Source organism: Silene latifolia, chromosome 4, assembly GCF_048544455.1.
Source record: "Silene latifolia isolate original U9 population chromosome 4, ASM4854445v1, whole genome shotgun sequence".
Taxonomy (NCBI): domain Eukaryota; kingdom Viridiplantae; phylum Streptophyta; class Magnoliopsida; order Caryophyllales; family Caryophyllaceae; genus Silene; species Silene latifolia.
This window is the reverse complement of record NC_133529.1, coordinates 12,158,306-12,170,895: the sequence shown is the minus strand read 5'-3', so window position 1 is coordinate 12,170,895 and position 12,590 is coordinate 12,158,306. Positions and strand designations below refer to the sequence as shown.

At 34.3% G+C, this 12,590-nt stretch overlaps 1 protein-coding gene across 1 annotated transcript; it reads right to left on the bottom strand.

Moving 5' to 3' along the window:
* Positions 1 to 6,816: 6,816 nt before the first annotated feature.
* Positions 6,817 to 8,190, bottom strand: LOC141651065 (uncharacterized). The gene is made up of 2 exons (XM_074458791.1): positions 7,381 to 8,190; positions 6,817 to 7,155 (listed from the first exon to the last, which is right to left on the bottom strand). The coding sequence occupies exons 1-2, from the start codon at positions 8,188 to 8,190 to the stop codon at positions 6,817 to 6,819; spliced, it is 1,149 nt and encodes a 382-aa protein (XP_074314892.1).
* Positions 8,191 to 12,590: the final 4,400 nt, after the last annotated feature.

Here is a 12,590-nt window from a genome sequence, read left to right as displayed (position 1 = left end):
CGCTTCCGCTCTACAGTTTATACCGAGTAATTTAGTATGAAGTTTATGGTCTCAATCCGGATTAAATCTAACATTATTCTTATCTAATGTATAATATAATGTTAGATTATTGTACACTACATTCTAGCTATATTCAAAAGTTATTTGTTATTTCATGGAAACGACTTGTTTATTTTGTTTTCTCGATCAAAAAGTTATGAATACACGTAGTATTATTTAACTATAGAGTATAGAGGAACGCATAATAAGTAATACTCTGTAACTCGTAGTATTATGTAGTAGAGGAACGCATAATGACTTACAAATTTTATACGTACTATACTCGTATTATTTTGGGTCGTACGTACTATATCTAAGTAGTATAATCATGCTACAACATAATCTAAGGTCAATTTTATACGTACTAGTATTATCATATATCAGAATGATTATAATTCAAAACGTTGAAAAGGAAATTTATGGAAATGTCTCAAATTAAGAACATGCATGTTTGATTAAACTATGACATATAAATTTTCTACTTGGAACTTTATTGGTTGACAACAATGTTTAGATTGGAACATGCATGACATGATGACTTCTACAAAGTTATAAATTCATGACGCGTATATTTACGATAATTTTAATAACGTGTGTGTAAACCATAAAAATTCAATACCTGCGATAAACATAAAGAGGAACAAAAATAATACGGAGAACAAGAATTTATTTTATTATTGAAAGATTTAGGGTTATAATTTCCGTAACTCTCTTGATTCCATCTCTAGGGGATTTAGGGTTTTGATAGTAACTACGGGGTCTTATCGACTTAATTCCGTAGGGAGATAATGGGGTTTTTTTTGTGACTTATTCCATCCTACCTACAATTTGGTAGTAGTAAGACGGGGTCGTTTGAGACTTAATCCATCTATGCTCTCCTCTAAACCCTAACGATGGAGTTGTATTTATAGTAAATGGCTTGGAAGCCAAGGCGGCATATTCTAGAATATCCTAATTTCCTAAGATATTATCACAATATTTTTTTGATAACTATCTCTAAATAATTAAGATACAATAAAATAAATAGATACCAAAATATAAAATTTTAGTGTCTACAAATGCCCCCTCGAGACTAGTTGTAGAGTTTTGATGTCGGTTGCAACTTGGTCTCGAACTTCTTTTGCTGAATTTGATCCTTGAGAATGGAGATGAAGAGCAAAAATTGTCCCACCGAGCGTGCCAATTTGTAAACCATAAAAATTCAATACCTGCGATAAACATAAAGAGGAACAAAAATAATACGGAGAACAAGAATTTATTTTATTATTGAAAGATTTAGGGTTACAATTTCCGTAACTCTCTTGATTCCATCTCTAGGGGATTTAGGGTTTTGATAGTAACTACGGGGTCTTATCGACTTAATTCCGTAGGGAGATAATGGGGTTTTTTTGTGACTTATTCCATCCTACCTACAATTTAGTAGTAGTAAGACGGGGTCGTTTGAGACTTAATCCATCTATGCTCTCCTCTAAACCCTAACGATGGAGTTGTATTTATAGTAAATGGCTTGGAAGCCAAGGCGGCATATTCTAGAATATCCTAATTTCCTAAGATATTATCACAATATTTTTTGATAACTATCTCTAAATAATTAAGATACAATAAAATAAATAGATACCAAAATATAAAATTTTAGTGTCTACAGTGTGCTTTAAGGACACAGACTCAAAAATCATCTGAAGAAAGATTCTTAAAATTATTTCATAATCCGTTATCAGAGGCGTTTCTTATGGGGGTGCGGGGTTCATCTGCACCCCCTTTCCAGAAAATAATTACAATTTTGGTTATTGAAGGAGTATATAAATATGTGGGTCTATTAGTTGTTCAGACTAATTTTTAGTTAGAGGTCATGGATTCAATTCTTGTATTGAACTATTTTTATTCAATACCATATCACTATACATTTTGTCCAACTAAACAAAATTTTATTCATAAAACTCGATATTTTCATTATTGGAAAATTTTACGCACCCCCTTACATAAAATCCTAAAATCGCATCTGTCTGTTATGCTTATTAGTACAAATATGGGTGATATGTAGAAATCGTCAATCGAGCTCCTCAGACTTCTTGTTTCATTTGTTCAATCGAACCAATCATAATATTTTTTATTAGGTACATATACAAGTCGATCACAAATGTAGATACTTGAAACTTTTGTAACTACTTACATCAATAAATCATAAAAATAGTACTATTTCTTATTAGCTCGAAACCTTAAATAATGTCATACATGTCTTATTTCTAGAGTATATGTATATCTAGTAATCTAGTATCAACAATAGTCAATTATTACAAATTAAAGTATGGAAGTATATCTCCAAAAAAAATCAATCAAATAATTTAATAAAAAATCAACAACAATTATTTTGCTTGTACGTATGATATTTAAATAGGTAAATAAATGAGCGCGTTGGACTGTAAAACGAGTCACAAATCATTTACATCCCGTCGGAATGAACGTGGGACAACTTGGGCCGCTCTGAGTCGGATCACCCTTGGCCATAATGCTAAACAAAAGTTGTTCCTCCTCTTTCACCAACTTATTCTTCTCACCATCAACATTAAAATCGTGTTTTAGAACCCTACCATTCACTTCTTGTATAAATATGGCATTGAAACTAAACAAAATAATCAAAATAATAATTATTGGTTTGGTTACATTTGTAAAGTTCATTTTTCTTGGCAAAGCTTATGTCTAAGAATTTAAGAAAAATGTTTGTAATTTAAGTATTGGGAAATAATGTAAGAAATAACAAATGAAATAATATTTTAGTTGTAGAAATATGAGATGTGCAAACATATATTTATATTGAAGTATGGGGTTTGACTGAGCTAGTCTTTATAGTACGTTGTTTGATTTCCTTATAGAGTTATAGGGGACTTGGACCGTTGACAAGTAGAGATATTACAATTGGAGCTCCAATATATGTTTTCTCCGTCCGTGTCATTTATTTATCTTTAATTTTGGCACAAAAATCAAGAAAAAAGGAGATGATCAATTATTAAGTGACAGGTAGATCAAATTAAATATAAAGGTATAGATTGACCATCAAAGATATTCCTAAAATAGAAATGTAAATAATTGACTAAGATGTCCTAAAATAAAATAAGTAAACAAATGACTGGAATAAAGAAAGTACTATCAAAAAGAGTAGTAAAGTACTAAAACGGGTTGGACCAGCTCTTATTCTATGTGTCAACCCTCCTCGACACGTTAAAATGGTAAAACTATTGACATTGGCTTATTGCATCGTATTTCTTTGATCTAATCAACAAAATAAATAGTATTTCTTTGATATGTTTGTATTTTCATGGTTCAAAATTCATAGATACGTGCAAGACAAGTAAGCATGTTTTGTGCATCAAATGAATTTTAACGAACGTAAATGGTGAGCTAAAGTCCTATATTTGTATGCTCTTAATTTATGTACTACTACCTCAAACTAAAACAATAATATAGGGTAATAAAGATTAATCCACATGAAAAATAAACTGACTAATGTGGCTTAAAATGCAGATAGAGCAATGTAACCGAAAGAGGGTAATTTGATTTATTATGATTGATTTAACTAAACTAAGACGCAAATTAGAAATCGATTGAATTATATAATTATGAATTCAAATTGTGTAAGAGGTCCCCGAGCATTGAAACTAAGCAAAATAATAAAAATAATTAATTGTTTTGGTTAATTAATTACATTCGTAAAGTTCATAATTTCTTTTTTTCGCAAATGTTGGTAAGCTCATGTCTAAGAATATTTAAAAATGTTTCTTATTTACTCCGTAAATGACATTTGAGAAATAATGTAAGTAAAGCAATATTTATATGTTGTAAGAATATGTCATTTGATCTCTTTATAGAGGAGATGAGCGGTGAGCCGGTGACACAACTGCCAAGTAGGGATTTCAAAATTGAAGCTCTGTCTCCTCTTATACTAAAAGATTAAGAGCTCTCTAAATTTTCCCGCCTAAATAAAATTTCCTATAACTGAGCCTCACTTTTATTATCGTAATTCTAATACTCTATACATTTCTTGGGCCTAACAATGCGTGTGTTATATATTCATGGATAACAAAAATGGAAATAATCTCTATAGGTTTTTAAAGACAAATACAGGGTACTTCCTCCATTCAACTCCAAACTACTATATTTCTATTTCAATCCATTCAACTCCAAACTACCACTTTCCTAAAAAAGCAAAACAAATGACAATTCTATCCTAATTGCTTTATCTTATTTACAGAAAATGCCACTGGTTGGCCCACACTTAATTACACTCAAATCCTTCCCTTTTTCTAATCTGGCCCAATTAACAACCCTAACCCAATCCACACTCACTAATCCTTCCCTCCATATTTTTCTAACCCAACCCACCTATACCCCCCTTAAATCGTTCAAAAATAAAATCCCCAAACCAACCCACTCCATCAGCCCAACTACCTCTTTAACTCTCTAGAATCCTCTCATTACTCCCTCATTCAATCCCCAGAAACCCTAGATCTCCCAACAACTCCTCTATAACTCTCTAGAATCCTCTCTTTCTGTCTCCCTTATTCCGCCTCCTTCACTCTCTCAGAAACCCTAGATCTCCCTCATTCCGTTTTCATTTCTCTTCTTTAATCTCCCTCATTTCCTAAATTTTCTTCAACTATCTCCCTAATTAACATCATGAAACCTCCTCATCCAAACTGTGGTAATGATTGTATACACTGTGTCTTTTATCGTTATCGTGTTGGGTTAGTAGACGATGAACGCGATGATGATTTTGATGAATCTGCTCCTGAATCGCCTCCTCCAACCCATATCGTTCCTGATTCGCTAGATCCTGATGATTTGGGGACTGTAGTTGAAGAGACGGAGTTCGATGATGGTAGTGTTTGCATGCCAAAGTCCCCTGAGAACGTCGCTCCTTCAAAGTTGCCTGAAACGCCTGAGAAAACCACTTTAATCGAAGTGGGTGGTGGATCTGGTGAGTCTGAGAGTCCTTGCACAAAGTACTGTAATCAATATTTGGAGCGAATGGCTGCTAAGCGTCCTAAATCGCCTGAGAAAACAACCGAGTATGTTGAAAAAGCCGTGGTTGATTCTGTTAAATTCAATGCGTATGTTGAAAGATTCTTATCCAAGCGCTAATTACTTCAAGGTGTTGGTATATTTTCTCACACCCTAACTTTATTTTGTAAATTTATTTTATTTAATCGTTTATTATTTCAACAATTTATTGAACTGCTGGGTTAATTGCTGGTAGGATATTTTGTTAGGAATTTTTTTACGATTTTTGTATGCTTTTTGTATATTACTGCTGGATTTTTGTATGCTTTTTGTATATTATTGCTGGATTTTTGTATGCTTTTATCTATGACCCTTTTCGTCTGTCTGAAACTGGTATGAAAAAATGTCGTCTGTCTGCACTGTTAATGAACTGTTTGGTCTGGTTTGTCTGAACTGTTTGTCAGAAATGTATAACATGAATCAAACTTGATCTCAAAATCGTAAAACTTGAATAAAAATTGAAAAACTTAAATGAAAAAATGCTTTGTCTGGTTTGTCCGCATTATTCTTACCGGTCTGTTTTTGAGTCTGGTTTGTCTCAACTGTTTGTCCGAAATGTATAACATGACCAAAACTTGATCTCAAATCAAAACTTGAATAAAAATTGAAAAACTTAAATGAAAAAATCTTTCTGGTTTGTCTGCATTGTTACTGGTCTGTTTGGTCTGGTTTGTCTGAACTGTTTGTCTGAAATGTATAACATGACCTGAAACTTGATCTGAAACTGTAAAACTTGAATAAAAATTGAAAAACTTAAATGAAAAAATGCTGTCTGGTTTGTCTGCACTGTTACAGAACTGTTTGGTCTGGTTTGTCTGACTGCTCAATGATGAAAATCCTTAATGGTTTGAGAGCTTTTAGGTTATTGCTAGAGTTAAATGTTAAGTGGCCACTATGTTTAAGTAAACAAGCCACCACATGGTCTACCAATGAATGAGTGTGTGTGCCTTTCCATTTCAAATACAGTTATTGATTCTCTATGATGACTATTCCTTAATGGTTTGAGAGCTAAGTTTCTTGTTGCCTTAATCAATTCTGTTTTGTATAGAAAGCATGGTCTATCTTCATTGTGTGTGTGTAGGAGGCTTTTTTACTTTACAAAACTCAATGATGAGGCCATTTAGAGCCTGAGAGTTTTGTGCTCAATGATGATGCTTTGAGAGCAAGTGCTTGTATGGTGTAGTTGAATGGAGGAAGTATATGTATAGGTATCTGGCCATTAAATTAAAGTATTTAAGCCACCACATGGTATACAAATGAATGGGTGTGTGTGTTCATCTATTTCAATTACAGTTTGAGAACTCTGTGATGACTGTTCCATAATGGTTTGAGAGCTTTATTTATTGCTGCCTTTCTCATTACTGTGTTTGTTTGATGATCATGGTCTACCTTCATTATGTAATGCATGTAGGAGACTTGAATACTTGACACAACTCAGTGATGAGGTCACACTATGCCTGAGAGTTGATGGTCTATCTTCATTGCATTTTCCTGATTTGTGTTGCTAATGTTTCAATTGAACATTAAACTGAACTTGAAATTTCATTCTGAACTGAACTTAAAATTTAACATTGCATTTGTCATTTCATTTCAAACAAAACATTACATTCAAAAGTAAATTGAAGTTTAATGTTCATATGAAACATCAGTTTCAAATGAACATTAAACTAAACATTACATATCTTCAATTGACAATGCATACCACTCTATAATCCTAAAAACTTAACCTTCAACATTGTACCCTAGTGCCTCCATTAGGTTTTCAAGTCCTTCTGTCTTTCCTAATGACTGCATATATTCAATGCATTCTCTTACCAACTCTTCATTGACTACTAAATTCCTTGGTAACATTCCAATAGCAGCTAGATGACCCTTCCCCATGTGTGGGAGTGCAAAATCATTATGCCCCTTACGCATCATAATTTCAATCATGACTGCTTGTAATGATAAGAATATGTTGTTGAGTTTGGTAGGACTGTAATCTAGGAATGCTTGCATAACTTCATTAACTAGTTCATCAACTGTTTTGTATGCACTAGATGATTGCAATGACTGTAATGCCTTGAAATATCCAAGATCATTACAGTTTAAATCTGAGAGTTTGGGGTTGGAAAACTAATTCAATGTGAAAACCATCTCGAGTTTGCATCAGCCATAAAGTCGTTCGTTATTCTTGATATGTGGCCTTGCATTGTCTTGTTGAATGTAAATATGCTTGCTTAAACAGTCTGGCCACACACTCTTAATTGCTGGTATAACTTGATTAATTAGACAATCTTTGACAACCTGTTTTGTGATTGAGTCAATGGGCTTAGTTTCCATTGTCCCCCTTGGCCTGTTTATGCTGTTCCTTGCTGCTGGTACTTCATGTTTAAATGGAAACATGCCAATTTTACCATCAAATATTAACTCCCCATCTGCTCCATATATTGGCCTACTAACTGCACTCATGAACATGACCTTTGTAAGAAACCTTTTTGACTGGCAGCTCCTATATGGAGGCTCCTCCCCTTCCACAATATACACACATTCATTGTCTGAGGTTATGAAAAACCACTTCTCATCCATGTGGATAGTGTTGCTCATCTCATCAAATATTATTTCAGTGAATGGTATTGAATTTAGATCAAGAAATTCTTGCACTTGTGCTCTAACCACCAATGACTTTAGTGAATGCAGTAGCCTTTGTTCTTTGTGTAAGTCACTGAGTTTGGGATGTAATGGACTTGAATGATGCTTAAGTAAACCTTCATTCACCCATGATTGGACTGTTCCAACTGAAACTCCACAGTTTTTAGAAACCCTCTCTATGGTGTTTCTTTTAGAACTGTGTAGTGACTTGATATGCTCAATGTCTGGTAGTATCCTTTTCCTATTTTTATTGCCTATTCTTCCACTTTTGACATCAAGTTTATCTCCTACTAACCTGGGTTTTTTTGCAAGTTTCCACATGTTTGAGATGCTTTTATCACTCAAACAAAACCTTTCTGCTGCCTCTCTGATAGCACCAAATGGCAGCTTCCCATCATTACTTTTTTGAAGAAGGTAGATAGCAACTTCAGCCCTCAAATCCTCCGACATACACTTGTGCACCATGGCTGTGAAGATGTAGTTTTCTGAAAATGGTTGTGTAATTTGTAGAACTAAAGCCGTGTAAGTTTTTTTATAACTTCAGCACTGTTTTTTTTTTTGGATTCTTGTAATTTATGGACTTGTAAAGTTCATTTTTGTTTCTTTGTTATTGAATGAGCAACTTAAGTAAGTTTAGAACCAACATGGAAGGTGTTAAACAACTAATTTGAGCTGACATATTTTGGAGGGAAAATTAAGTCCCACTTGTTTTGGTGGGATTTTTAAAGTATTGAAATATTTGGTGAAATTTTTGGTGGGAAATTTAGAGCCTAATTAGTGAACTAAACCAGATTACTTTATGGACAACTTTTTCTTTCTTCCCATTCCTAAAAACTTGTGCAAAGTGTACTATGGTAGTTTGGAGTTGAATGGAGGAAGTATGTTCTTAGATTTCAAAAGGCAAGATTCTATATATATATATATATTTCGGACTACAAATCAGGCTTTTTTTTTTCAAGAAATTATACTCATTTTATTCATCCATATAGGGTAGAAACAAATGAGAAGGTATCTTACAAAGGAATAACCACGGAAGAACCACTATTTTAATTTACTAAACAAAAATGAAATACAGTTTAGCGCTTCCACAATATGATCATGGTCCCCTGCTCTAGAACACTTCAAAAGACGTATACTAACAACATACTGAATGTCCTTAATTAATCAGTTGGGCAGCAGCCCTTGCCTTCCCTCTGAAAATTCTCCAATTTCTTTCTTCTCATACTACATACATCATTGCCATGAGACAGCAGATAACCCATCTACTATGCCTGCTTTTCTTCCCTTTAATTTTACATAGATCATGGTTCAGATCAAGCCCAATAGGACAACCACTGACGTCAATCCATCTCACAATTCCTGCACGTATTTTCTGAGCAATAGTACACCTAAATAATAGATGCCTATGAGTTTCCATTACTCTCTCACAAAGACAACATCTGTTAACATGGTGCATACCACGAGCATTGATGTTATCAACAATGGCCAAACATTTCTGAGCAGCCGGAGAGACTATGACTTTGTGCTTGGGAACAATAACAGCACTGGTCAGAGCTCATGCCCATCCCCCACAGGTGAACTTCTGTCTGAAAATATCATAAGCAAGCCTCGTACAAAATTGGCAAGTAATTGTGCAGCTGCATTTGTAATACCCCGTAATTTAATAAGTATTTATAAGAATAATTTATGTACTTCAAATAATTAATTAATGGCATTTATATTAATAATTGCAAATAAGACGGCAATTAATAAGAAAATAATGGACAAGTTGGGAAGACGTGTTGGACCGAGTATTTAGAGTATAATAATAATAATAATAATAATAATAATAATAATAATAATAATAATAATAATAATAATAATAATAATAATAATAATAATAATAATAATAATAATAATAATAATAATAATAATAATAATAATAATAATAATAATAACAATAATACTAATAATTATTGTATTTGCAAATAGTAATAATAATAAGGTAAATTATAATAAGTTTCCTATTCGACCTTTCCTAATTAAATCCTTATAACCTCAACCTATCTCTATAAATAGATGAAATCATAGACCTTATTATTCATAAATAAAAATCTGAATAATTCATAAGAGAAGAGATATAGAAGTAAGGAGAATTAGATTTAATTATGGTCTCAAGGTAAGACCGTCATAATTTATAGGGTGAATTGATAAAAACACCCCTTTAAGTATCAAAACTTCAAAATTACACCCCTTTATGTTTTTTTTACAAAATTACACCCATAAACTTCCATTTTCTTAAAATTTGATACCTGTCTAATTATCCGGTCAAACAAAATTATAAACTGACTATTTTGCCCCTGACTTACTTACAATTTATCATTTACCCCATTCATTTTTACATCATTTCTCTATCCCCAAACTAAAACTAGGTTAAATCATAAATTTTCCCCAAAATTAATCCAATGTCTTGTCTTTCGTCTCAACCTTTTATCAACCAAAATCATATTAAATCTACCAAAATCAACAAGAAGGAGCTCTGATTGACCATTAATGGCGAGTTCTAGCTCACATAGTAGCTTTGATGGATCATGATTCATGAATATGCTTTTGTGGTATACCTGTTATTGTCCTTAAGTCATGGACATAAGCAAATCTTGACATTTAATTCGAGACTTGTAACTTATCAAAGCGTGGTGGTAAGGATGATGGTTGCAATTTTTTTTTTGGGTTGACAAGCCACAAACTTATTGGCAAAAATATATAATTAATGGACTGTTGAAGGAGGTGAAATGATTGAATGAGATGAAGAAGCGAGAGGAGATGAAGAAGCAAGATGTAATTATTGTTCATCCTCATCCAATTAAGAAAATGCCAAAGTGTAGTGGCAGTATAATTTGTATGCAAGTCAGGGGCAAAACGGTCAGTTTATAATTTGTTTGATCGGAGAATTAGGCGGGTATCAAATTTTAAGGAAATGGAAGTTTATGGGTGTAATTTTATAAGAAAAACATAAAAGGGTGTAATTTTGAAGTTTTGGTACTTAAAGGGGTGTTTTTATCAATTCACCCTAATTTATATTTACCTATTCAATTAAATTATCGTTTTTACACCATATTGACCACCTTGAACAGTGTCGTTGACTGTTACCCTTGACCGTCATGATTCTAGTGGGACCAACCGTGACCATCGTTGACCACCGTGGGTGGCGGAATTAGCGTCTAATCGTGGGTTGTCGCGGGATTTAAGACGGAGTTTATACCTTGTGTGTATGTCGAATTCACGTGGGACCTGGGTGGTTGGTTAGGTCAGCTGTGGGCGGTACTTTTGGTTGTGTCGGGGTGGTTGCAGTTTGGTGGTTTGTACGGTGGTTTTCGGGTGTGGTTGTTGTTTGAGCATTTGTGCTATAAATCGAGTTGTGGGTGTCATGGTTAGGTCGTGGGGTGTTCTGGGTAGTTGTGGCAGGTGGTGGGACCACCGTGGTTAGGGGAGACTACGGTGGTGGCCACGACTGTCATGGCGGTGGTGGTAAGCGTGTTCGGTGTGTTTGTGTTAAGTGATGTCGAGTTTTCGGTCGTGTATGTTTAGCATTGTTGAGGGTTGTGGGGGTGGTTTGGTTGGTGGCTAAGGGTTGCTGGTGGTGCTGGGTAAGGTGGAGGATGATGGTGACATATAGTGATGGTGGTGGTCAGAGGTGACAGCTTGAACGTAGAGTTGATATGACCGATTTTCGGTAATTGGTAATGTTGGTGACTGATTAGGGCGTGATCTTGTGACAAGTAGGGGACGGTTGGGCTGGTGGTTGGAGGTCGTCGGGGGTAATCATGGGGGAGGCTACCGGTGGTTGGCTGTGGTGGTGTCATAGATGGTTGGTGGTGTCGGGAAAAGGGTGGACAAAGGAGGGGGTTTGTACACGACATATAACGTGTATATGGGTATGTAATTGAGCTTGTTTCACTTGTTTTGGGGTTTGGGTTTTTGGGTTAGACTTGTTTATTTAAGACGGGTTTATTTGGATGTTGACACGGGTTTTGGAAAGCCTGGTTTTTAATATAACGACTCCATATTAGTTTTATAATTAATTTATAATTAATAAAATAATTAGTTTGGATTGTTTTAAGACGGGATTTAACTAATAGTTTGAGACGGGTTTTAACGGGTAATTTATGTAGTAAATGATTATTGTAGTTAATGATTAATTAATAATTAATTATACGGAAAATATAATTGAAGCAATTAGATTATAATTAACTTAGTTACTCAAGGAATCGAATAATTAATAGTTAAACTATAATCATTTATGTTAGGTGACGGAATTGTTGAAAAGCGTTATTTGGATTTCTACTTATTGGATTGCTGATCATGTAACACCCCGGCCCAAACCTAGGGTCGAGAGCGGTCACTCACGGTAGCTCGCCAGGCTGTCTACATGGCCCACAGATCAACACGAGTCCTTTCCAGCGTATTTTGTCCTCACTCATGCGCATCCCGGGAATCTTTCCAGGAGGTCACCCATCCTAAGACTACTCCCTGCCAAGCACGCTTAGCCGTGAAGTTCTTTTGCATGGATAACCAGAAAAGAAAGTGCACTTTGTTGATATGAGTAGTATTTCCAATCCCTTTAAGCACTAGCCATTTAAGCCTATGTTTGGGCCTCTTCAATTAACGTGGGGTGTTACAGATCAGGTAGGATAACTACTCAACTGGTTGTTATTGCTGTATCTCACATGAGTATTGTGGTTGGAAGTATACTTGTTATATCATTGTGGTTGATTATTGTGGATTATATCCGGCTGATTATTATTATTATTTATCGTTGTATTCATATAAGGACATCATTTGCATTAGTTAGTAATGTATAGTGGTTATCAAATTTATTCTGACAG